The 23,355-nt window shown below is 48.1% G+C and overlaps 1 protein-coding gene across 10 annotated transcripts in view; it reads left to right on the top strand.

Moving 5' to 3' along the window:
- FNBP1 (formin binding protein 1) overlaps positions 1-23,355 on the top strand; it is a 122,069-nt gene that overhangs the window by 66,696 nt on the left and 32,018 nt on the right. For all 10 annotated transcript variants that reach the window (XM_084799951.1, XM_084799948.1, XM_084799952.1 and 7 more), the window contains exons 6-7: positions 637-741; positions 22,556-22,684. In XM_084799951.1, the coding sequence (XP_084656077.1) occupies positions 637-741; positions 22,556-22,684 (234 nt within the window). The remainder of the gene's footprint in view (positions 1-636; positions 742-22,555; positions 22,685-23,355) is intronic.

The following is a 23,355-nucleotide window of genomic DNA, read 5'->3' as shown; positions in this document are numbered from 1 at the left end:
GTGCCTCGGGAGCATGAGGACCTGAGTTCAAAGCCCCAGCACCACTTGAAAAGTTGGGTGCAGTGGCACGTGCCTATAACCCCAGCCTGGGGAGGCCAGGCAGCCTAGCTCCTGGCTTCGTGAGAGAGGGTGTCTCAGAGAGCGAGGTGGGTGGGCTGGAGATAGAATGGCTCAGCAATCTGGAGCACATGATACTTTTGCTCCCAGCACCCATGTTGGGCGTCTCACAACAACCACCTCTAATTCCAGCTCCTGGGGATCCAACACCTCTAGCTCTGAAGGTACTTACACTGCACCCAGAGGCACACACAACCACGTTTGGTTAAAACGAAAATAAGCCTTTTTAAAAATTTTATAACCGCGTGGAGAGTGATTGGCGAAGATACCCATTGTTGACCTCTGACCTCTTCGTGCACATGCATGCGCACACACAGCAGGTACACACACTCATTAAAAAACACTCAAGTAGAGGCAGGTAAATCCTATGCAGAGAGCAGACGAGGGTCACTGTAATGTGAACAAATGCTGACGTCACTTCCGGAAATGATGGAGCGCCATGCACGGGGTCTGGGGAGAATGCCCATGGGGTGGCAGGATGGGTGGATGACCGCAGGCTTGGCTGTGCTCTGTCCACAGAGTAAGAGGCGCTTTGAGCGCGACTGCAAGGAGGCCGACCGTGCGCAGCAGTACTTTGAGAAGATGGATGCTGATATCAATGTAACCAAGGCCGATGTGGAAAAGGTGAGGGGACCCAGTCTCACTTCCCTGAGGTGTGCTTCCCAGGCTGCCCCTGAGAGGCCCGGCCCCAGCTTCCTCTTTCTGACATAACCACAAGAGGGTACTTGACGAGAGGAAGGGTTTTGTTTTGTGTCATAACCACAGGGACCAGAAGTCCACAGGGGGGAGGGGGCGGTGGAACCTAGTCACCAAGGAGATTAATGGGGAGACCCGGCCGTGTGGAAACAGGAGTGGTTCAGGAGGCCACACTCTTCCTCGGGGGCTTGTCAAAGGCCACTTCCGTGTCTAGGGAGCTGAGGCAGCCATCTCAGCCCCTGGAGGAGAGAGAGCTGGGCCCCTCAAGGCCTTTGTATAGGCTGATCGTCTGCCCAGCTGTGTCGTGGGTTCATTCGGGCCGATACCCAGGAGTCTGGGGTGAGAGAGGCATTTGGAAGTCTGCGGTAGCTTTCTTTCCTCTGTGATGGTTCGGACATAAAGTGCTCCCTTGTCCTCCCAGGCCCAGTGTGTGTGTTTTTTCCCTAGAAGCCCCATTTTCTTTTTATAAAAGTCATCAAGATAACGTAAACACAATTATGCTGTTAAATAGTGGCATTCATTCATGGTGCCCTGGGCCATTTGGGCATCGCAGTCTGCCTTTCCCTGGAAAAGTTTTGCTCTGTGTGTGTGTGTGTGTGTGTGTGTGTGTGTGTGTGTGTGTGTGTGTTCGAGACAGGGTTTCTCTGTATAGCCCTGGCTGTCCTGGAACTTGCTCTGTAGACCAAGCTGGCCTCGAATTCACATCGATCCGTCTGCCTCTGCCTCCAGAGTGCTGGGATTAAAGGCATGCGTCACCACACCCAGCAAGTTCTGTTTTTTCACTGTGCCATTTGTTTCTTCTAGTTGACTTCGAGATGCCTAGAGTGAGGGAATGTCACAATTACAAGGAAGGCTAGTGGCTGGAGAGATGGCTCAGAAGCTAAGAGCACTGTCTGTTCTTCCAAAGGTCTTGAGTTCAATTCCCAGCAACTACAGGGTGGCTCATAACTATCTATAATGAAATATGGTACCCTCCTCTAGTGTGTAGGGACACATGCAGTAAGAATACTGTATAAATAATAAATAAATAAATCTTAAAAAAAAAAAAAAAAAGACCTGGCGTGGTGGCCTTTAATCCCAGCACTCAGAAGGCAGGGGCAGGTGGATCACTGTGAGTTTGAGGCTAGCCTGACCTACAAAAGTGAGTCCAGGAAAGCCAGGACTGTTACACAGAGAAACCCTGTCTTGAAAAAACTAAAATAAATGATTATTTTTTTAAAATACAGAGGTGGGCTAGGTGTGGTGACACACGCCTTTAATCCTAGCACTCAAGAGACAGAGACAAGTGGATCACTGTGAGAGGCCAGCCTAGTCTACAAAGAGAGTTCAGGACAGCCAAGGGTAACACAGAGAAACCCTGTCTTGAAAAATCAAGAAAACAATAGGTAGATAGATGGATAGATAGGTAGGTAGAGAGAGAGAGAGAGAGAGAGAGAGAGAGAGACAGACAGACAGACAGACAGACAGACAGACAGATAGATAGAAGCTAATTCTAAATAATAAAAAACTAAGCTAGACTGACTGACGTATACTTGAAAACTCTAGAGTAAATGTAGTGAACTCAGTTTATAGGCCTTGTGTGTGTGTGTGTGTGTGTGTGTGTGTGTGTGTGTACGTACACATATATGGCACAAATGTACAAATTCTTTTTTAAAAGATCTTTATTTTTGTGTGTATGAATGTTTTGTCTACATGTAGATCTGTTTGCCATGTGTGTACCTGGTGCCGGTGAAGGTCAAAAGCAGGCATCCAATTCCCTGGCACCGGAGTTCCAGGTGGTTGGGGGCCACTGGGTAGGTGGTGGGAACTGAACCTTGGTCCTCTGTGAGAGCAGCCACTGCTCTTCACCTTTGAGCATCTTCTCTGGCCCCATCAGCCCTGTTTCTGAGACCTTAGTTCACAGATGTGTAGAACATGGGCGTACATCAGTATCAGAGCCCAGAGCCTCCCTGCTGGCCCTGGTTTGGGTTTCCGTCAGCAGCTAGTGCTGGCAGCTGTACTCCACTTCCCCATCTCTGTGCCTTTTATTTATTTGCTTTTCTTATCTTCCGCTACAGTCTGTGACCTCCTTGTACAGAGAGCAACAGTCATTGTGGCTTTTTTTTATCTTCTTCTTGATTATGGAGAGTGCTTCAGGTTTTTTCCCACTAAGAGTGTTATGGCATAGGCCTGCAATCCTAGCACTTGGGAGGTGGCGTCGGCCAGGAGGATTGCTGCAGGTTCAAGGCCAGCTAGAGCCACTGGAGACCTTGGCCAAAAACAAAAAGAAAGGAAGGGGAGGGAAGAGAAAGTAAAAAAAAAAATTGATTTTACCATTTATTATTATTATTATTATTATTATTATTATTAAAGGAATTGTCGCTCTTTTCTTGTTTAGCTGAAATATCTTGATTTGATTTTATGTCTATGGACGTTTGCCTGGATATATGTTTGTGTACCACATGTGTACTGTGCCTGCAGAGACCAGAAGAGGGTGTCGGGTCCCCTGAAGCGGGTGTTACAGGCAACATAGGTGGTGATGAACAGGATTCTTTGCAAAACAAAATGGCTCTTAACTTCGGAGCCATCTTTCCGACCCCTGGCTCTGTGTTTCATTGTCTGCTCCGTTTTTTGTTGTTGTTGTTGTTTTAATTTCCACTGAGCCTGGAGCTTGCTGCTGTGGCTCGGCTGCCTTCCAGCAAGGTCCTGGCTGCCCGTCTCTGCCCTGGCAGTGCTGAGGTACTGGTGAATGTCACTGCCTGGTTGGTAGTGGTGTTATTAGTATTGTTTGTTTGTTTGCTGTTTAGAGGGCTGAGAATGCAAACTCGCATGTTAGCACGTCAGACACTTTCCTGACTGAGCCCTCTCCAGCGCCCCAGTTTAGGATGTTTGGCCTTACCTTCAAATTGAATTGCTACCTCAGATACTTTCATATTTGCCATTGATTTACCTTTCCCTGCAGGAAGCATCTTTGTTTGTTTATTATTTTTCTGAATGTATCATGACCTCCCTCACCAGGAATGTGAGGCTTTCAATTTGGGAGCCACAGCCCTCAAAGCACAAAACTGATGTCTAAACACTGAATATTTCAAGTCCTTTTGCTTTAAAGGTGACCTGGGACCTGCCGTCCATCGTAGGCTATGTAGAACCCTGAAGTCCGCTTTTCTCATTGAATTCCCTAGTGTTATCTTTGCTCCCCAAACCTGCCCCCCACCTCACCCCCACCCCCCCACCCCCCACCCACCCCCACCCCCACCCCGAGACAGGATTTCTCTGTCTATCCCTGGCTGCCCTGGAACTCTCTTTTGTAGACCAGGCTGGCCTCGAATGCACAGAGATCCGCTTGCCTCTGCTTCCCGAGTGCTAGGATTAAAGCCTGCCCCACCACCGCCCGGCTTTTGCTTTAGTTTTTGAAACAGGTCTAAGCTGGCCACCCACCTGCCCCAACCTCCCGAATGCTGCAATTTTAGGAGTGCATGGCCACACCTGCTTTCCTTTGCTACTTCTGACAGTCTTGGACTCAACACAGACGTCTCTGTCCCGGTTTCCACAGATGATTAAGTGACCTGATTGTATTTGACTCAGCTCACCTTCCTGTTCCTACTGGCCAGCCAGGCAGCTTATAGAGTGCTGCGGCCCGCCTCCCAGAATGCATCTGTCTAGACTCTAGATTGTGCGTGACAGCCCAGGGGATGTGAAGCATAATCTTGCATGCATTTCTGAGCCTAGGTGTGAGCTGAATCGCCTTTTCTTTCTGAAGATGTCACTGACCCTCCTCCTGGGGCTCTGAGTCACCATGGTCACAGTACTACTGTGTTAAGACTTCCTGCAGAAGTCCCCACCCACCTTAGGACACTTTTCAGAGCCTGGTAATTCCCTGGAAGGTTTTTCTTTTTTTCCCCTGGGCAGGGGTGTTTATTTGGATAGTACCTGGAGACTGTGTTCCTCAGAGGCCCAGTGACGAAGGAGGCTGTCCTTCAGCCTCTCCTCAGCAGATAAGCAGCCGTCAGAGCCTGGGCTCTCCAGCTTCAGGTGGTTCCTTGCTTGATATTGTTGGACAAACATATGTTGGAATATATTTTCCAGTTTTAGTTAAAACAGATCTTTTGTTTTGTTTGTTTTTTTGAGACAGGGTTTCACTGTGTGTTGGCTGTCCTGGACTCGCTTTGTAGACCAGGCTGGCCTCAAACTCACAGTGATCCGACAGCCTCTGCCTCCCGAGTGCTGGGATTAAAGGCGAGCGCCACCACACCTGGCTCGTAAAAACAAATCTTATCCTTCCACCAACACAAAGCCTCAAGCTCCCTTTTGAGGCTCAGGGAGATGGCTCAGCGGGTGAAGGGATTGCATGGACCCAAGTTCGGATTCCCAGCACCCATGTAAAAGCCAAGCATGGTGATGCATGCCTGAATCCCAGCACTTTGGGAAGCAGAGACCCGGGGACCCTGGGGGCTGACCAGCCAGTGCAGCTTAGGGGACCACATCAAAACTAAACAAGATAAGGGATGATGCCAGACAGCTCCCTTAGGCCTGGATCCCAGCCAGAGATAAGAGGTTTGATTATTTGTTTTATAGCTTTGGTTTTGTATTTTGGCTTTCTGAGTGGAGACCAGACTGGCTGTAACAAGTGCCAGGATGACAGTTTATTCCATGTTGAGTGGAACTCGGGGCCTTGTGCACACCAGGCAAGCACACACTCTGCCACCAGGGCTATACACCTGGGGCTGTTTTTTACTTTTGCAGAAATATAGCAAGTTGATGGGATCTCCAATATTTGAAGTGTTTGAATCTATTCCTGGTCCGTTGTTCATGGCTGCTGGCATGGTGTGGGTACCGCAAGTGCTTGATAGGAGCACGCCACCATGGCCTGTGAGGCTCCTGCCTTCTGTGGTGTAGTGTGCAGTGGCGTTTCCCAGAGACAGGACTGGAATGATTATCCAGGGCCAAAAACTTTGAAGTCCAGGTCACTGTGACAACTGCTCCACAGTCAAAGCATGCTGGTTGAACATGGCGGGGCCTCGTCCTGGAGTTCTGACAGCGCCATGGTTTGCCAGCCTGGTGTGGGATAGCAGGGGATGGTTATCAAAATGAACAGCCTGTATACGCACGCATGTTTCCCAACAGAGAGTGCACTGTGTTCCAAACACTCGAGTTAAAATCAGGTCCATCCGAGGCCCCGGGTGAACCACCCGGCCCTGTCATGTGACTGCTGTCTCTTACATAACTCCTAAATGCAAGAGAGGGCAGTTGTCTAACAGAAGCTACAGTCAGTGGCTACAACCAGCTGCAGAAATGGAAAATGGCAGTTGAATTAGGTGTTTTGTTTGTTTGCTTGTTTTTGTTTATTTGTTTGTTTGTTTTTATAAACTTCAATATCAGGACAATGGCAGGAGTTGGTTCTCTCCTTCTGCCCTGTGTGTGTGTGGGGGGGGGGGGTAGAAGCCTAGTCAGAGCCCCTAGTTACCAGTGAAGTCACCTGCTCTCTAGTTTTCTTTCTTTTTTCTTTTTAGTTTTTCTGAGACAGATTTCTCTCTGTAGCCCTGGCTGTCCTGGACTCACTTTGTAGACCAGGCTGGCCTCGAACTGATAGCGATCCTCCTGCCTCTGCCTCCCGAGTGCTGGGATTAAAAGCGTGCGCCAGCACCGCCTGGGCAACCTTCTCTCTGGTTTAATCATGAGGCTCTTGTTACAAAACTCAATTTGAGGAAGTACATAAAAGTTAAATTATTGCCAGGTGTGGTGGCGGCACTCACCTTTAATCCCAGCACTTGGGAGGCAGAAACAGGTGGATGTCCAGGATTTTGAGGTCAGCCTCGGGTAGCAAGTTCCAGGCCAGGCTGGAAAAACAAAAATTAAATTACGCTAGAATTCTCAACCTAAGTGCCTAAGAGCAGACCAGTTTCTATAGTGATAAGACTCCTAAAAATTTGGGGGGGGGGGGAGGGACATTACAGGTGTAATCCCAGCAGTCAGGATGGTTCATATCCAGCATGGACAACAGCAAATTCCAAGGCAGCCAAGGATACAGAGACTACCAAATCACTTCTCCCGGAAGTAAGAACAATTAAAAAAAAAAAGTAAAAGTGTTAGAGTTTAAATGTCACTAATTTGAAGACATTACATAAATGTCTCCGTTATAGGGCCAGATAGCAGGTCCTGAGCCATGAAGACATCTCGAGAGACTTCTAAGATGGATGGACCGGAGAATGAGAGCTGAGGTTCGGTTTAGGCTCTGGCCATGGACTTAGTGTCGCTCACGGATTTTTCCACAGAGCAGAATTCAGGTTTTTACATTCAGCTGTTTATTTAGTTATCCAGATCCGGTAGAGGGGTGCGCATGCCAGTGGAGGTCAAAGGGCAACTTGCAGGAGTCAGGGCTCTCCTTTCACCATGTGGTTCTGGGCGTTGAACCCAGGTTGTCAGGCTTGGCAGCGGGCACCTTTGCCCTCTGAGCAGTCTTGCTCGCCCCTGACTTGAGGTTTTTGTTTTGCTTTTTGGAGACAGGGTCTCACTATGTAGTCCCGGCTGCTGGCCCGGAACTCACTGTGTAGACTGTCCTAGTTTGCTTTTTATTGCCTTGGTAACAATCATAAGCAAAGCAGCGTGGGGGAGGAAAGGGGTTATTTCATCTTGCTACAGTTCATCATGAAGGAAAGTCAGGATAAGAAGCAGGAGTAGAGAAGCCAGGTGTGGTGGTGCACGCCTTTAATCCCAGCACTCATAAGGCAGAGGCAGGTGGATTGCTGTGAGTTCAAGGTCAGCCTGCACTACAGAGTGAATTCCAGGAGCCAGGGCCTCACTGAGAAACACTGTCCAAAAAAAAAAAAGAAAGAAAGAAAAAGAAAAAAGAAAGAAAGAAAGAAAGAAAGAAAGAAAAACAAACAAACCCTTGGCTGTCCTGGACTCACTTTGTAGACCAGGCTGGCCTCAAACTCACAGACATCCACCTGCCTCGGCCTCCCAAGTGCTGGGATTACAGGTGTGCGCCACCACTGCCCTGGCCATAGAAGTCCATATACTATGTATATATGTATGTGTTTTAAACATTTATTATTTTTAACTACATACATGTCTGTGTTTTAATGTCCTATAAGATTATATAATGGAATGTTTTAAAGAGAGGTTAAAAATTGAAGTCAAGAACTTCTGCCATCGTTAAGCAAGAAGGCATTTTGTTCACCTGAGTCTGATCATTGTCTCAAGACCACTGGACAGCCTGGGACATTTGCCACCCTAGGAACACAGTCTGCATGACAGAGGGGGTGGGGGTGGGGGCGGGGGCGGGGGATCGGGAAGGGCAGGGGCGGGTCTGCCGGGACTGAAGCCAGATGAGTAGCAGAGTGTTAAACCCTGTCACCATTTGGGGAGATTGCCTGTCTCCAGCCTCATCTTTAGCACTGGGTGGCATTTGGAATGACGTGGCTGCAGGCTTCCTCTGCTGTCCCTGGGGCCACTGAGTTGACATCTTTATTGAGTGTATAAGCATCTTTCAGGCTTGCGTCCCGTTTCTGTTTTACACAAAAAAGACTGACTAATTCTCTGAAGAAATCCTTCAGAAATCAGGAAGGCCATGGAAGGGCAGTTCTTTAAAGGCAGCAGTGGTCTGGCCCTGTCAGTAGCTGGGACACCCGTACCCTGCTAGCAGTCTAGAAGACAATTTGAAAGAAGAAGAAGAAGAAGAAAAAAAAAAGATAAAAAGAGGAAGGAAGTGGTCGGCACAAATGCAGGAAATACATTTTGCAACTGCAGTTTCATCTTAGAACCTAAAAAGAGTTTTAAAAATACTTTTCTTTTTCTTTCATTCTTTCTCTTCTTCTCCTCCTCCTCCTCCTCCTCCTTCTTCTTCTTTTCTGAGACAGGCTTTCCCTGTGTAGCCCTGGCTGTCCTGGAATTCGATCTGTAGACCAGGCTGACCTCGAACTCGGAGATCCACCTGCCTCTGAGTGCTGGGATTAAAGGCACGCGCTGCTGCCGCCACCGCCACCACCACCACTCAGCAATTATTTATTTATTTTTATTTTATGTACATTAGTGTTCTGCCTGCATGTATGTCTGCATGTGTGAGGGTGTCAGGGCCCCTGGGACTGGAATTAAGGACAGCAGAGAGCTGCCATGTGCATGCTGGGAATTGAAACCTGTTCTTTTAGAGGAGCAGCCAATATCTTAACTGTTGGGCCATCTCTCCAGCCCCAACACTTTGCTTTCTTGAGACAGGGTCTCACTGTATAGACCAGGTTGCCCTCAAACTCACTGATCCACCTGCCTCTGCCTCCCAAGTTCCTGAGACACACCCAGCTAACGTGCTTTTGATTTAAAACAAAACAAAGTTGTAAAAATTAAAGGGAAAGCCGGGCAGTGGCGGCGCACGCCTTTAATCCCAGCACTTGGGAGGCAGAGGCAGGTGAATTGCTGTGAGTTCGAGGCCAGCCTGGTCTACAAAGCAAGTCCAGGACAGCCAAGGCTAACACAGAGAGACCCTGTCTCGGAAAAACAAAACAACAACAACAACAAAAATTAAAGGGAAAATAAATCTAAGACACGGACAAGTCTTTTGTAAGTGGATCCATGCTCGAAGACCCTAGAAAAGATACTTTGTGATCCTGTGTTTATTTCTAGTCTATAATCAGGGTTCTGGGCTGTGGAGTCTGCATTTCTGGCAGCTTGTGAGTTAATGTGGGAAACTACCCAGGGAACCCAGAGCACTTTAGCCTCTGAGGGTAGGAAGCAGTGCAGCCACTCTGGGAAGGCATCCCTATCTTACTAATGGAAACATGGGAGGCAATTTACTTATCTCTTACATTTCCTGCCCAACCAATATGACTATACACCTCAGGTCTCAGCGACCTAGCTCTGTCCTGCATCCCACCTGGCCATGTTAGAGTTGTTATCTTTTTTCTCTCTCGAGACGGGGTTTCTCTGTGTAGCCTTGGCTGTCTTGGACTCACTGTGTAGACCAGGCTGGCCTCGAACTCACAGCGATCCGCCTGTCTCTGCCTTCCAAGTGCTGGGATTAAAGACATGCGCTACCACTACCCAGCTTAGAGTTGTTATCTTAAGACCACCTTGGACTACTTAAGGCTCCCATTCCTCAGTTCTGCTAGAGGGCTATTGTTTTGTGTTTGGGGGGTATGCACACCTTTGTGCACCAGGATGTGTGTGCCATGGTTCTCATATGGAAGTCAGAGGTCAAAGTTTGGGGGTCAGCCCTCTCCACTGTGGATTTTGCAGATCAAACCCAGGTCATGAAGCACGCAAGCATTTTACCCAGTGAGCCATTTTGCCAGGCCTATTATTTATTTATTTGGGAGACCACTTGGCTAAGTAGCCCAGGCTAACCTCAAGCTCACAGCCCTTGCGTTGCTTCAGCCTAGCAAATGCCGGGGTCACAGGCACACGGCCATCATGAATGGCTCTGATGAACTGCTAATCAGATGAAAGATGTGGCCTCCAAAAGTATTCCAGCCACTGGGCCTTCAGTGGAGACCTGGTGGGCGAAGGACGCGTAGCTCCAGTTGGATCATAATAGTCGCTTTCATGAGGGCTCCAGTTAAGATAGGAGACACACGGAGCGGGAGGCGGTTGGACATGGAATAGCAAACATTCCACGGGAATCAAATGGCCTGTTCTTGGTTCTGGAAGTTTCTCTCTATCCTAGCAGGGATAAGCTAGGTGGAAGCGAGCGGTTCACATCAAAGAAGACAGAAAACTGAGAGACAGGTGGGCAGGACAAGAGAGACTCTGCAGAGACACATGTCCAGTGAGCTGCTTCCTCTAGCCAGGCCACACCTTACCCAGCCCACCTTCTCCCAGGAGCCTGCTAAAAGGCTGAGCCTATGGAAGGGTCAGTCTGTTGACTGTGTCAGAGCCTTCAGCTCACCCTCTGTGGACAAGCCCTCACAGACTCACCCAGAGATGCCCCAGCAGCCTCGTGGGTGTGTCTCAAGCCAATCAGGGTTACAGTCAAGACCTTGAACGCCAGGCCTGGCACAGCGGTGTGGTAGATGGGTCAGCGGGTAAACGCATTTGCCACCAAATCTGATGACCTGAGCTCAGTCTCAGGGACCCACGGGGCAGAAAAAGAGAACTAACCCCCACAGGTTGTCTTCTGATCTCCACGTGTGTGCACTGTGACACACCCAGACACACACAGGTTGTCGTTTGTGTAGGAATAGGCCTGAAGAGAGAATTGTGGCTTGAACAGGAAGGATGGGAGGAAGTGAAAAGGCGGCGCAGAGGGAGAGCAGCTGGGCTGTGGAGAACTCCTGGCCTGTGGAAGGCTCACTGTGAGTGTCGCCTTGCGAGAGAGGATGGGGGACATTGAAGCATCTCAGAAACCAGATGCAGGGTGATTGTGACCTCTGAGGTGCTCTGAGGCCCCCTTCACAGAAAGCATGCCCTGAAAATGCGTTGGTCTCAGTCTTACCCAGAATCCACAGCCCTACAAATGGAAAGAGCAGGCCTAAGAATGTGTTAGACGACGGACGGCTAGTAACCTCCATGGGCACTGTAGGTGTCACATGTGTTAGACGACTAGTGTGCACTGTGACACACCCAGACACACACAGGTTGTGTAGGAATACCTGGGCACTGTAGATGTCACATGTGTTAGACGCCTAGTAACCTCCATGGGCGCTATAGGTGTCACGTGTGTCTCTGTACTTCATTGTCAGGCCTCTTGCCAGGTGACTCTGTGGCTCTGCCACTGCACTGTGCTGATTAAACTCCACGGCTCTTGATATGAGTGAAGCCGAAATGGGCAGATGGGTAGGCTGACTAAAGGCAAAAAGCAGGAATCAGTACAAGGCCTCAGTGTGAAGACCCAGTACACGGAGGTGTGAACCAGCCTGGACTAGGGAGTCTAGGTCCCATGTAAAGGAACAGCTATGACTCACCACCTGCTCACATAGCTGTAGCCATGTGCCAATGCTGATATGATGTGGGCCTCCAGATATTACTTTTCACACTCCTTTCTGAATTAAATGTCTTTCTTCATGAATGACACATTGTTTTGCTTTGTTTTCCTACTAGGAGTTTGAGTGGCTCCCCCAATCTCATGTCTTTATGTCATCGTTGTGGTAGTTTAGCTAGGTATTAAATTCTAGGTTGTCTTTTTATTTATTTATTTATTTATTTATTTTTACTTCCTCTCAGCATGTTGGAGCTTGTCAGTTATCTCATACTTTGTCAGGAACTTGTCATCTACTTAACTGCATTACTTTGAAAAGAGCTGGCTTTGTTCTCTAGCAGCTAAGACCTCATGTTTGTCTTTGATGTTCTGTGACATGGCTATGATAGTTCAAAACTCATTGTTTGTTTGTTTGTTTGTTTTTAATTTCCTCAGCTTAGGGATCCTTGAGCCTTTATTTGTTTTATAAATGCAAGGAAACTTTAGGCATTGAAGCTTCAAAAACTGTCAAGTGTGGTAGCATACACCTTTGATCCCAGCACTCAGAGGCAGAGGCAGGTGAATCTCTGTGAATTTGAGGCCAGTCTGTTCTACAAAGCACAGCCAAGGCTACACAGAGAAACCCTGTCTCAAAAAAAAAAACCAAAAAACAAAAAACAAAAAAAAACAAGCGGGGCATGGTGGCGCACACCTTTAATCCCAGCACTCTGGGAGGCACAGGCAGGTGGATCACTGTGAGTTCAAGGCCAGCCTGGTCTACAAAGCGAGTCCAGAACAGCCAAAGTTACACAGAGAAACCCTGTCTCGAAACAAAACAAAACAATAACAAAAAATGCCAAGCCTGTGATGGTTCAATGTTTAGGAGCGCTTACTGCTCTTTTAGAGGTCACAGCTGCCTTTATGTCCAGTTCCTGAGGATCCAAAGCTCCTTCCTAGTCTCCTCAGGCACACAACACATTTGCTGCATACATGTACACTCACACATATATCCATAAAATTATCAATAAAAAAATCTCTGCAAAAGAATGCCCAAGCCCACAAATTAGCATAAAAGTTGCCTGGCAGAAGCAATGCACACCCTAGCTGGGATAGCATTTCCACAGTCCTGCTTCTCCAGAAGAGAAGCAGCCACTAAAGATATTCATCCAAGGGCTGGAAAGATGGCTCAGAGGTTAAGGACACTGACTACTCTTCCAAAGGTCCTGAGTTCAATTCCCAGCAACCACATGGTGGCTTACAACCATCTACAATGAGATCTGGTGTGCCAGCACACATGCTGGCAGAATACTATACAAATAATAAATAAACAAATCTTTTTTTAAAAAGATATTCATTCAAAAAAGATTACAACCAGGGGAGTAGGCCACCATGAGACCCAATACCACAGAGAATAGTTACCACAGAATCTGGACTATAGGAATGTCTGAAAGAAATTAACAAGAAGATGAAACAAGAAAAAAATGAGAACAAAAAGCAACAGAAGTCACATTAATAAAATGTTATCAGGGACGGTCTGAAGAAGACTGCAGTGAAACTTATAGAAATAGGAAAAGTAGCTGTAGAAAAAAAGTAAAGCTTAATAAATGAACTAATAGAATAAATGAAAGTTACACAGAAGTTCGCATACAGAGATAAGAAACACAGTGGGGCCAGAGAGAAGGCTTAGGCTTAGTGAATAAAGGGCATGTGTCCTTCCATGCACCGGCCTATGCCTCAGGAGAGCTGTGATTAAAGGTGTGCCCCGCCCCCGCCTGACCATGGCCCCGCCCCCGCCTGGTCACAGGGAGCATTCTTCATTAGATGATTATTGTGATTTGGACAATAAAGACCCAGGACCAGGGTTCAATCCTATAAACTTACCTCCCTTTTCTGTTTGTTTGTTTAAAGAAAAAAGCTATGTTTATAATGGTAGCACCGGCGACCTGTTAGCCTAATCCAGTGTGTTTAGGGCTAGTGACAGACTCTTAAGAAAGAGGAGGGGGAGATGGAAGGAGAGGAAGGAAGGGAAGGAAAAGTAGAGAGCAATCACCACCAACCTCTGCCCTACACACACACACACACATACATACACACACACACGTACACATGTATGCACATACACACTTACATGCACACACACTGAAAAGGAAAGAAGGAAAACAGTACTGTTGCTCCCGTGTGTAACAGGACTGTGTTTGGGCCTCCTTTTGAGTGTTTCTTTTCTAAAGCTGCATTTACAAGCCATTTAAGTCTCTACAGTGACCCTCAGGAGCAAATGCAGTCTTATGTGAGCTCTGCTGGCACAGTCTGGCTGTGCCCTAGACCTTCCCTTTAGCCAGGGCGCCCATGGCCATGGGTGTCAGAGCCTTTGTGCGCCCTGGGTGGAGTTGCTTGCTGAGAGAAGGAAGAGGGGAAATAAAATCATTTCATCCTGGATTGGTGGTGTGATGCACGCCTATAATCCCAGCACTCAGGAGGCAGAGGTAGTCAGTCGGTCTCTGGGTTTGAGGCCAGCCTGGTCTGCGTGGAGAGTCCCAGGCTAGCTAGGGCTACATAGTGAGACAGCAACTTCATGCACCCCATAGTAGAAACCAGGAGGCCACTGTCATGTCCTAGGGACGGTGACTCATCAGCTGGGAGTGTGTGAGCTAAGACCAGGGCTGTTTCCACAGCCTCCTCTCTGGATGAGAAGGACCAGTCCACAGGCCTCACACCCCTACTTTCCCCAAGAGTTAGCAGATATTTTGAATTCTACTTTGGGTAACTGGGGTACAGGGCAACAGAAAGCCTTTTATAGCCCTGTTTAGCAAGTGAATGGCCTCCGGATGGAGATCCTGGTCTCATTTGCTATCTTTCTGTTTGGTTTTCTTTTCTTTTCTTTTTTCCCTTTTCTTCTTCTATTTCAATGACTGTGCACCAGAGTAACCCGCAACCCTGGGGCTGGAACACTGTAAGACTTGGGGGGGAAGAAACTTCAGGAAATTGCTGGCATACTTCAGGCATATTTCTTTGGTTAACTTATTTTGAAGTTTTTCTGTTTTGTGTTTTCACTGCCCTTATAATTTATCCCAGACAGACTGCATTGTTTTGGCAAGCCCTTGGCCCAGAAGTTTCCAACAACGCTCCCAAGCACTCTGAATAGAAATTGTCAAATGCACTCTTAGTTTTGAAGTTGAAAATGTATTCTAGATGCAACCCTTTGCTGGAAAAGCCCAACCATGCCACTTACACCACGACAAGGCAGGACAAAGACTGGCTTCATCTTCTTCCCACTGCCCCCTTCCACCCGCCCTCCCCGCCTCTCCCCACCCCCCTCCCCCTGCCCCCCGCCCGCCACACCTTCCCCTCTGTAAGCTTCACAGAGCCCATACTGCTCCCCTCTCCAGTCTCTTCTACCATTCAGTGCTAGAATTTACACCATTTACTCATAGTTGAGACAAAAGAAGGTATCCTTTAATAATGCAATTAGGCTATTAATATTATTTCATGCTCTGAGGTATAGCCTCCACCCCACCCCACCCCAGAGAGTCTCTGTGTAGCTCTGGCTGTCCTAGGCTCACTTTGTAGACCAGGCTGGCCTCGAACTCACAGAGATCTGCCTGCCTCTGCCTCTGCCTCCCAAGTGCTGGGATTAAAGGCGTGGTGGCGCACGCCCTCCTGTGGTACAGCTTTCAACCAACACAAGTGTGGTAGTAGGTTCAATCCCCAGTTGAGGATGCATTGGCTGGAGAGATGGGCTCAGCAGTTAGGAACGCTTCCTGCTCTTGCAGAGGAACTGAGTTCATTTCCTGGCACCCACATCAGGAGGCTCACAACCATCTGTAACTCCAACTCCAGGACATCTGACGCCCTCTTCTGGCCTTCCCAACACCTGCACTCACTTGCGCTCTCTCTCTCTCTCTCTCTCCCACACACACACACACACACACACACACACACACACACACAAAACTAAACCTAAAAATATACAATTCTGAAGCATTTAAAACATTATATAAAGCTTTCATTTCTTTTCATTAAATATTCTTTTCATCAGGGCTGGAGAGATGGCTCAGTGGTTAAGAGCACTAGCTGCTCTTCCAGAGGACCTGGGTTCAATTCCCAGCATCCACTTGGCAGCTCACAACCATCTATAATGTGATCTGATGCCCTCTTCTGGCATGCAGGTGTACATGCAGGCAAAGTACTGTATACATAATAATAAATAAATAAAAATATTCTTTTTGCTGGGCGTGGTGGCGCATGCCTTTAATCCCAGTACTCAGGAGGCAGAGGCAAGTGGATGGATCTCTGTGAGTTCAAGGCCAGCCTGGTCTACAAAGAGAGTCCAGACCAACCAAGGCTACACAGAAAAACCCTATCTAGGAAAAAACAAAAAACAAAAACAATAATATTCTTTTCATCATTATTGTTGTTATTTTGAGACAAGGTCTCACTGGGTATCCCTGGCTGGCCTGGAACTCACTATGTAGACCAGGCTAGCCTCAAACACAGAGGCACTCTTGTTTCTGCTTCCCGGGTGCTAGGATTAAAGGTGTGTGCCGCCAATTCTGGCCTACATTATTATTTTTTTAAAACCAGGTTGAACATCTATTCATCAACAGTGAACAACCAAAATACAGGGCACCGAGTTCCATTTATCTATGTATTTACTGGTGTGGAGACTGAGCCTAATGCTTGTGCATGCTAGGCAGGCATTGAGCCACATTCCAGCCTAGTTTCCAATTATCGGTTCAAATTACTAGCTGTTGAACAAGACCAATGCACTAGTCAGCTCTTTTCCTTTTGTGTGTTTTGTTTGTTTGCTTGCTTGTTTGCTTGCTTGTTGCGTCGCAGCCTCCCAAATGTTTGGATTATAGGGGTGTTCCATTTTATTATGCCTAGCTTTCAGGGTACCTCTTGCTGGGCAGCCAAGCACTTACAGGACTTGCCCAGCAGCCAGCATGGCTCTGGGTTGCATAGAACAGTGCTGGCTGTGTAAGCCTGTGGAAGGTGGAGTCAGGCGGAGCCTGACCTTTAAGGTCACCGCAGCTACACAAGGAGCCAGCCATGTGTATAAGGCATCATATCACTGAAATGGCTTCCAGCGATGTGTTCACAGATGTAGAGTTGCTAGCTGGCCAGCCTAGAGAAGTCTCGTGTTATTGGGTATCCTCTGTGGGTTTGTACCTTTTGATGTAAAAATGCCTAGAAAACAGGTATTGGTGTGCTATGTTATTAATAGCCTATTACATTATTAATATCTGGCCTGTATGTCCTGTTCTCTTTCCTGGCTACATGGACAGTCAGGCTCTCAGCAGGTGGGATGGGCAGGAATATTTATAAACTACACAAACTAAGCTAGGGTTGGTGGCGCACACCTTTTGTCCCAGCACTTGGAAGGCAGAGGCAGGGCTTCTAAATTCAAGATCTCTGAGTTCAAGGTCAGCCTGGTCTACAGAGTGAGTTCTAGGATAGTCACAGCCAAAGAAATCCTGTCTCAAAACACCAAAAACAAACAAACAACAACAAACCACACACACACACACACAAATACTACACTACACAAACTCTAAGTTTGATGTTGGACATGGTGGTTCTTGTCAATAATCCCAGCGAGCAGCTCAGGAGACTGAGACTGGAGGATTGCTGTGAATTTGAAACCAGTCTGGGCTACTACATAGGGTGTTCCAGGCCAGCTTAAGCTACAATGTTAGCTTAATGTCTCAACCAAATCAAAACAGATAAGGGGATGAGGGGACCAGGTAAACTTAAATTATTTTCAGCAGATTCTGTTGCTGATGCTGTTGTTTTGGTCTTTCCAAGGAAAAGAATGCAGGGTGGAGGAACACTAACCAGCCCAGACTGTTAAATTCCTGACTTTACCTTTCTCTTGGCTTAAAGAGTTGGAGGAGGGGCCACAATCCTGCGCCCTGCTGGGTTCTCCCAGCACCTCCCCTGCAGGGACATCAGGCCCATGTGCCAGTGCCAGGGCTGGCTGCCAGGCATTGCAGACTGTGAGCTGGCCCTGTGGCTGCACCATGGTGCCCTCACAGAGGCGGGGAGTGAAGGGCAGCGCGAGCCTCTTCCTCTTCCCATGTAAAAACACAGCCCTGGAGTTCCCGGGCAATAAGCTGGAAAACACCGAGAAGCCACTGTCCCCGCAAGCACTAGCATCCCTAAGATGGTCTTCATCACCTTCCCCCTCAAACATTTGGTAATAAAAGATAGGATTTTTATAATGTTTGTTTGTTTGTTTGAGTTTTGTTGTAGCAGCGTTGGCTGTCCTAGAACTCGCTCTGTAAACCAGGCTGGCCCCGAACTCAAAGATCCGCCCGCCTCTGCCACCTCCTGGCTGGATTTTTATAATTTTTAAAAAAGATTTGTTTATTTTCATTTTCCGCGTATGAGTGTTTTGCCTGAGTGTGTATAAGCCATGGATGCCAGAAGAACGCACTGGATCTCCCATGTGGAATCCAGTTAGGGAGAGTTGTGAGGTACCATGACAGATGCCAGGAACTTAGGTCCTCTGCAGGAGCAGCAAATGCTCTTAGCTGATGAGCAGTTGCTACAGCCCTGTACTTGTTTGACAATGGAAAAGGATTAAAAAAAATGGCTTTCCAAAAGTTGTGAGCTCGGCCAAGTTATATAGTTCATGCTTGGCCTGGTGTGGTGAAGCCATCAGGAGGCCAGCTTTGTCTAGAGAGTGAGTTCTAGGATAGCCAGGGCTACACAGAGAAACCCTGCCTATAATTCCAGCGTTAAGGAGGCAGAGGCAAGCAGCTCTCTATGAGTTTAAGGCCAACCTCCTCTACATCGTGAGTCCCAGGCTAGTCAGGGCTACATAGGGAGACCCTGAGCAGAGAGCATGGCCGGTGGTCTGTGAGGAGCTCAGAAATTAGGATGTCCACACAAGATTTGTTTTCCGAGAGCCGAAGGGTAGCAGCTCACACCTGCCTTTAATCTCAGCACTTGTGAGGCAGAGAGAGAGAGGCAGGCGTATCTCTGAGTTCGAGGCCAGCCTGGTTTAGAACACATTCCAAGGCAGCCACAGCTACACAGAGAAAACCAGTTTGAAAAATAAAAACAATAAAAAGATCGAGACTTTGTCTAGCCATGTTAGGATCTCAAAAGCCATCTAGTCATGAAGAAAGAGGAGCAAAGGCTGGTAAAGGCAAGCAGACCTAACGTGTCCCAGAGAGACATCTTAGTGCACCCTGCATTCCTGCTTAGTGATGGTGGGGACGGAGGCCGTGCTGCCATTTTCTCCTTCGTGTTCTGAACCCTAAGGAAGGAAAATCACATTGAAATAACCAGGTCACTCTCTTCGAAGACTATGCGATGAGCTGACAAAAAGGAAGATGGCCCTTTTATTCTTTTTGTTTGTTTGTTTGTTTGTTTGTTTGTTTTGTTTTTCGAGACAGAGTCTCCCTGTGTAGCCTTGGCTATCCTGGACTCACTTTGTAGACCAGGCTGGCCTCGAACTCACAGCGATCCACCTGCCTCTGCCTCCCAAGTGCTGGGATTAAAGGCGTGCGCCACCACGCCCGGCCCTTTTATTCTTAATAATAGAGCGCTGGGCTGTATGTAACACACTTTCCTGTTAACAGTGACCCTCTGACCTTTTAATTTTAAGCCAAAGGCTTCACCTCCTTGCAGGAGCCAGGGGGTGTGTTAAGAAGTGAAATCAGGCTGCCCTTGACTCACAGCGATCCGCCTGCCTTGCCTCCCAAGTGAGCTACAAAGCGAGTCCCGGATAGTCAAGGCTACACAAAGAAACTCTGTCTCAAAAAACAAAAGAAGAAAAAGAAGGAGGAGAAGGAGGAGGAGAAGAAGAAGAGAAATCAGGCTCGGCGGTGGTGGCGCACGCCTTTAATCCCAGCACTTGGGAGACAGAGGCAGGTGGATCACTGTGAGTTCGAAGCCAGCCTGGTCTACAAAGCGAGTCCAGGACAGCCAGGGTTACACAGAGAAACCCTGTCTTGAAAAGAGAGAGAGAGAAAAAAAAAGTGAAACCATGCATGGTAGGACTCCCCAAGATGGCAGTGTGGGCCATCTTTGCATTCTGAGACCCTGACTAACTGAAAAGGTGTTCTTAGAATAGGAACTTTAAAGAAATACAGTAGTGTGGGTGGTAGGGAAAACTTAGGGCTCGGAGATAAATAACCACAGCTTTTCTATTTTTAGTTTTAGGTTTTTGAGACAGGGTCTCTGTTGGCTCGGTTTTTTAACAATTAAACTTTATTATATAACCCAACTAGCATACACAAGAAGGAAAAAAAGGTTAAAGGGACAAAAGAGTGAACCTTCCGGTATCCGTTTCACGGGACGGGTCTTTAGGTGTCTCTCTGGCACGTGTGCTGGTCTGGCCTGGTTGCTGTTCTCTACGCGCTCTCGCCTGCCCTCAACTTGTTGTTCTCTCCTCCCCACCTCCCTCAGTCACATGGAAAGGGTGGTCTCCTACTCCCCTTGAGGGTCAATTAGGAAAACAATAGCCCAGGTGGGGTTCCCAGGTCTGTTTCCTGAATTCCAGGCCCAGGATGGCTCTACTAAGTCTATCACAAGGTATTCATGGGGTGCCCCAAGGGTAAAGCCCGCCAAGATTGCTTCCACCTGTGACAAAGTTTAATCTTTACCACAGGTCTCTCTGTGTAGCCTTGGCTGCCCTGGAACTCGCTATATAGACTGGGCTGGCCTCGAACTCACAGAGATCTTACTGCATCTGCCTCCCAAGTGCTGGGATTAAATGTGTGTGTCACCATGCCCGACTCACCGTGGGCTGTTTTTACACAAGCTTACAAGAGATGAGAAGCCATGATGATTAGTCTCGGGGTAGAGCACCCTGAAACTTCAGGCACTGAAAGCTATAAAAGTGAGTGCCTGGCTGGGTCAATGAAACATTATGAGGGGTTCAGGGGGAGCTGAGGGACAGTGCTGGACAGCCCAGACAGTGCAAGGGACCACAGCTCTTAGCATTTAAGTTGCCATGCTGATTTAGACCGATCTCTCTCTCTCTCTCTCTCTCTCTCTCTCTCTCTCTCTCTCTCTCTCTCTCTCTGTGTGTGTGTGTGTGTGTGTGTGTGTCTGTATGTTTGACATTACCATATACATATTCCATCAGAAGATATCCCATCTCTGTTTTAGGACCATTGCTCTGAAATAAACAAGGAACCACTTTATCTGATTGCAATAGTATTCCGTCTAGAGTGGGATCCTCTCCCCTGCTCTCTTCTCCCCTCCTCTCCCTCCTTTCCCCTTCTTTCCCCTCCTCTCCTCTCCCTTCTCCCTCCCCTCTGAGACTTTCCTCTGAGCAAGGTCTTTGAATGACACAGAAGATATTTTCGTTTTAGTCTACACGGGAACCCCCTTTTTAAAATGTCCGCGACAGCGCTAACCAAGGAGCTGCAGAGCTGGTGTTGGCAGAGCCTTGGCAGTGCAGATGGGAGGCAGGCAGGGGACACTGTTATTTTCACAGGATCACTGCTGTCTGCTAGGGGCGGGGGCACAGTGTTGAAGGTAGCTAGGGTTGAATGTCACAGAGATTCAGTTAACGGACTCGGTGGGGGACTCCGTCAGAGTCGGAAGGCAGAGCATACGGCCAGGATGTTGACAGGCTGCCAGCCAAGGGAGAGAAAGTGGTGGCTAAAACCTGGGTTAGCTGAGAAGACTCCACACCTTAAAGAGCTGAAAAGCCCCAGGAAATAAGGAAACCCTTGGAAATACTGGGTGACGTTTCTCCACGAATAGGGAAGAAAATAAAGGAAGCCACCGGGGACCCATCCCCTTGGCCAGCCCCGCATGAGTGAAATGTGTGGAGGAAGTGGGACTTGGGTCAAGGTCACCAGATCAGAAGGCAGTGAGAAAATCTGCGAATATATAAAAAACTCACCTGAGGGGGCTGGAGAGGTGTCCTTAGCATGAGCCAGCCCATGCCTTTGACATCCAGAACCGCTCCCCCAAACTAACTCTAACAAGCTTGGACTGCTTTTTCAAGAATTGAGGTTCGAGTCCCAACACCCACGTGGTGGCTCACAACTGCCTGTAGCTCCAGCTCCAGGGGATCTGATGCCTTCTTCTGGCCTCTTTGGGCACCAGGGCACACACACACACACACACACACACACACACACACACACACACACACACACACACACACACACCACACACACACATACACTAAACAATGTTAAAAGTCAGGGGAGTGGGAAGGAGAATTTGGATTTATATGACCAAGATACATTATATACATGTATGAAATTGTCAAAGAATAAAAAAAAAGTATTAGTAAAAATATATGTAAAAAAAATTTTTATAGAAAAAAACAACCTCACCCGGAAGTGGGCAGACACGGTTGGCGGTGTTTTGTGTTTGTGTTCACCTCCGAGTATGGCCTCATTCAGTCATGGCTCTTAATCCGCCATGACATGGGTGCCATGAAACTAGTCAAAATAAGTGAAAACCTCACGTGCCATGCTACAAGGGAGCTCTTCTGACAATGGAGTGTAGTTTTGACTCTGGAGTGACACTGGAAGCATCTCATCCAGCTGGGTGAGGTTCTTAAGCCAGGTAGAACTCAGTTTGTCTGGGGGCTGTTGAGTGGGAGCTGGGAATCACCGTGACAATTTTTTTTTTTTTAAGGAAAGAGTTTCTCTGTGTAGCCCTGGCTGTCTTAGAACTCACTCTGTAGACCAGGCTGGCCTTGAATTCACAGAGTTCCGCCTGCCTCTGCCTTCCAAGGGATGGGGTTAAAGATGTGCGCTGCCACCGCCCAGCCTAAGAAGTCATTTTTCAGTGCATCTGCTAATATAAAATATATGAAACGGTTTGGGCCCTGGTATGCCTTGTCTGTAGGCTTCTGTTTACTCTGTATACACAGTGTTTCCTCACTTTTTCCCCAAGGCGCGGCAGCAAGCTCAGCTACGTCACCAAATGGCAGAGGACAGCAAAGCAGAGTACTCCTCAACGCTGCAGAGATTCAACCAGGAGCAGTGGGAGTACTACCACACGCACATCCCCAACATCTTCCAGGTAAGTGCTCCACGGCCCTCACGTTGTGATGCCAGCATGCTTCTGATGTGACAGGGCCTCACTGGAGCCTGGGAGTCACCTCATTCCTCAGCTGGCAGCTATCCAGCCTCAGCCTCCTGAGTCCTGGTATCACAGGTTTGCATCATCACCACATCCGGTCTGCGTGCGTGCATGTGTGCGTGCGTGCTTGCGTGCATGTGTTCAATCCCTTGGGTACACACACTGAAAGGACAGCTCCCCAAAGCTGTCCATTGCCCTCCGCATGCACGCATGTGTAGGCCAGAGGTCTACTTGGTTGTCTATCTGTGCACTGAGTGCATTCCTTGTGACCCTGGAGGTCAGACAAGGGCCTTGGGTCCCCCGGAACTAGAGTCGCATATGATTGCGTGCCACCGCGCAGGTGCAGGAATCAAACCCAGGTCCTCCGCAAGAGCAGCCAGTGCCCTTAAATGCTGAACCATCTCCTCTCTCTCCCAGTCTTTTATTTGAAACTGCATCCATCTCTTAATGGGAGGCTGGAGAGAAATGGCTTTGTAGTTTAAAAATGCGTAGTGCTCGGGCCTGGAGAGATGGCTCAGTGGTCACGAGCACTGGCTGCTCTTCCAGAGGACCACGGTTCAATTCCCAGCAACCCACATGGTTGCTCATAACTGTCTGTAACTCCAGTTTTA

Source organism: Acomys minous (genome assembly GCF_964271855.1).
Source record: "Acomys minous genome assembly, chromosome: 10".
Taxonomy (NCBI): Eukaryota; Metazoa; Chordata; class Mammalia; order Rodentia; family Muridae; genus Acomys; species Acomys minous.
Note: the sequence above shows the minus strand (reverse complement) of the source record. Positions and strands in the feature narration are given on the sequence as shown.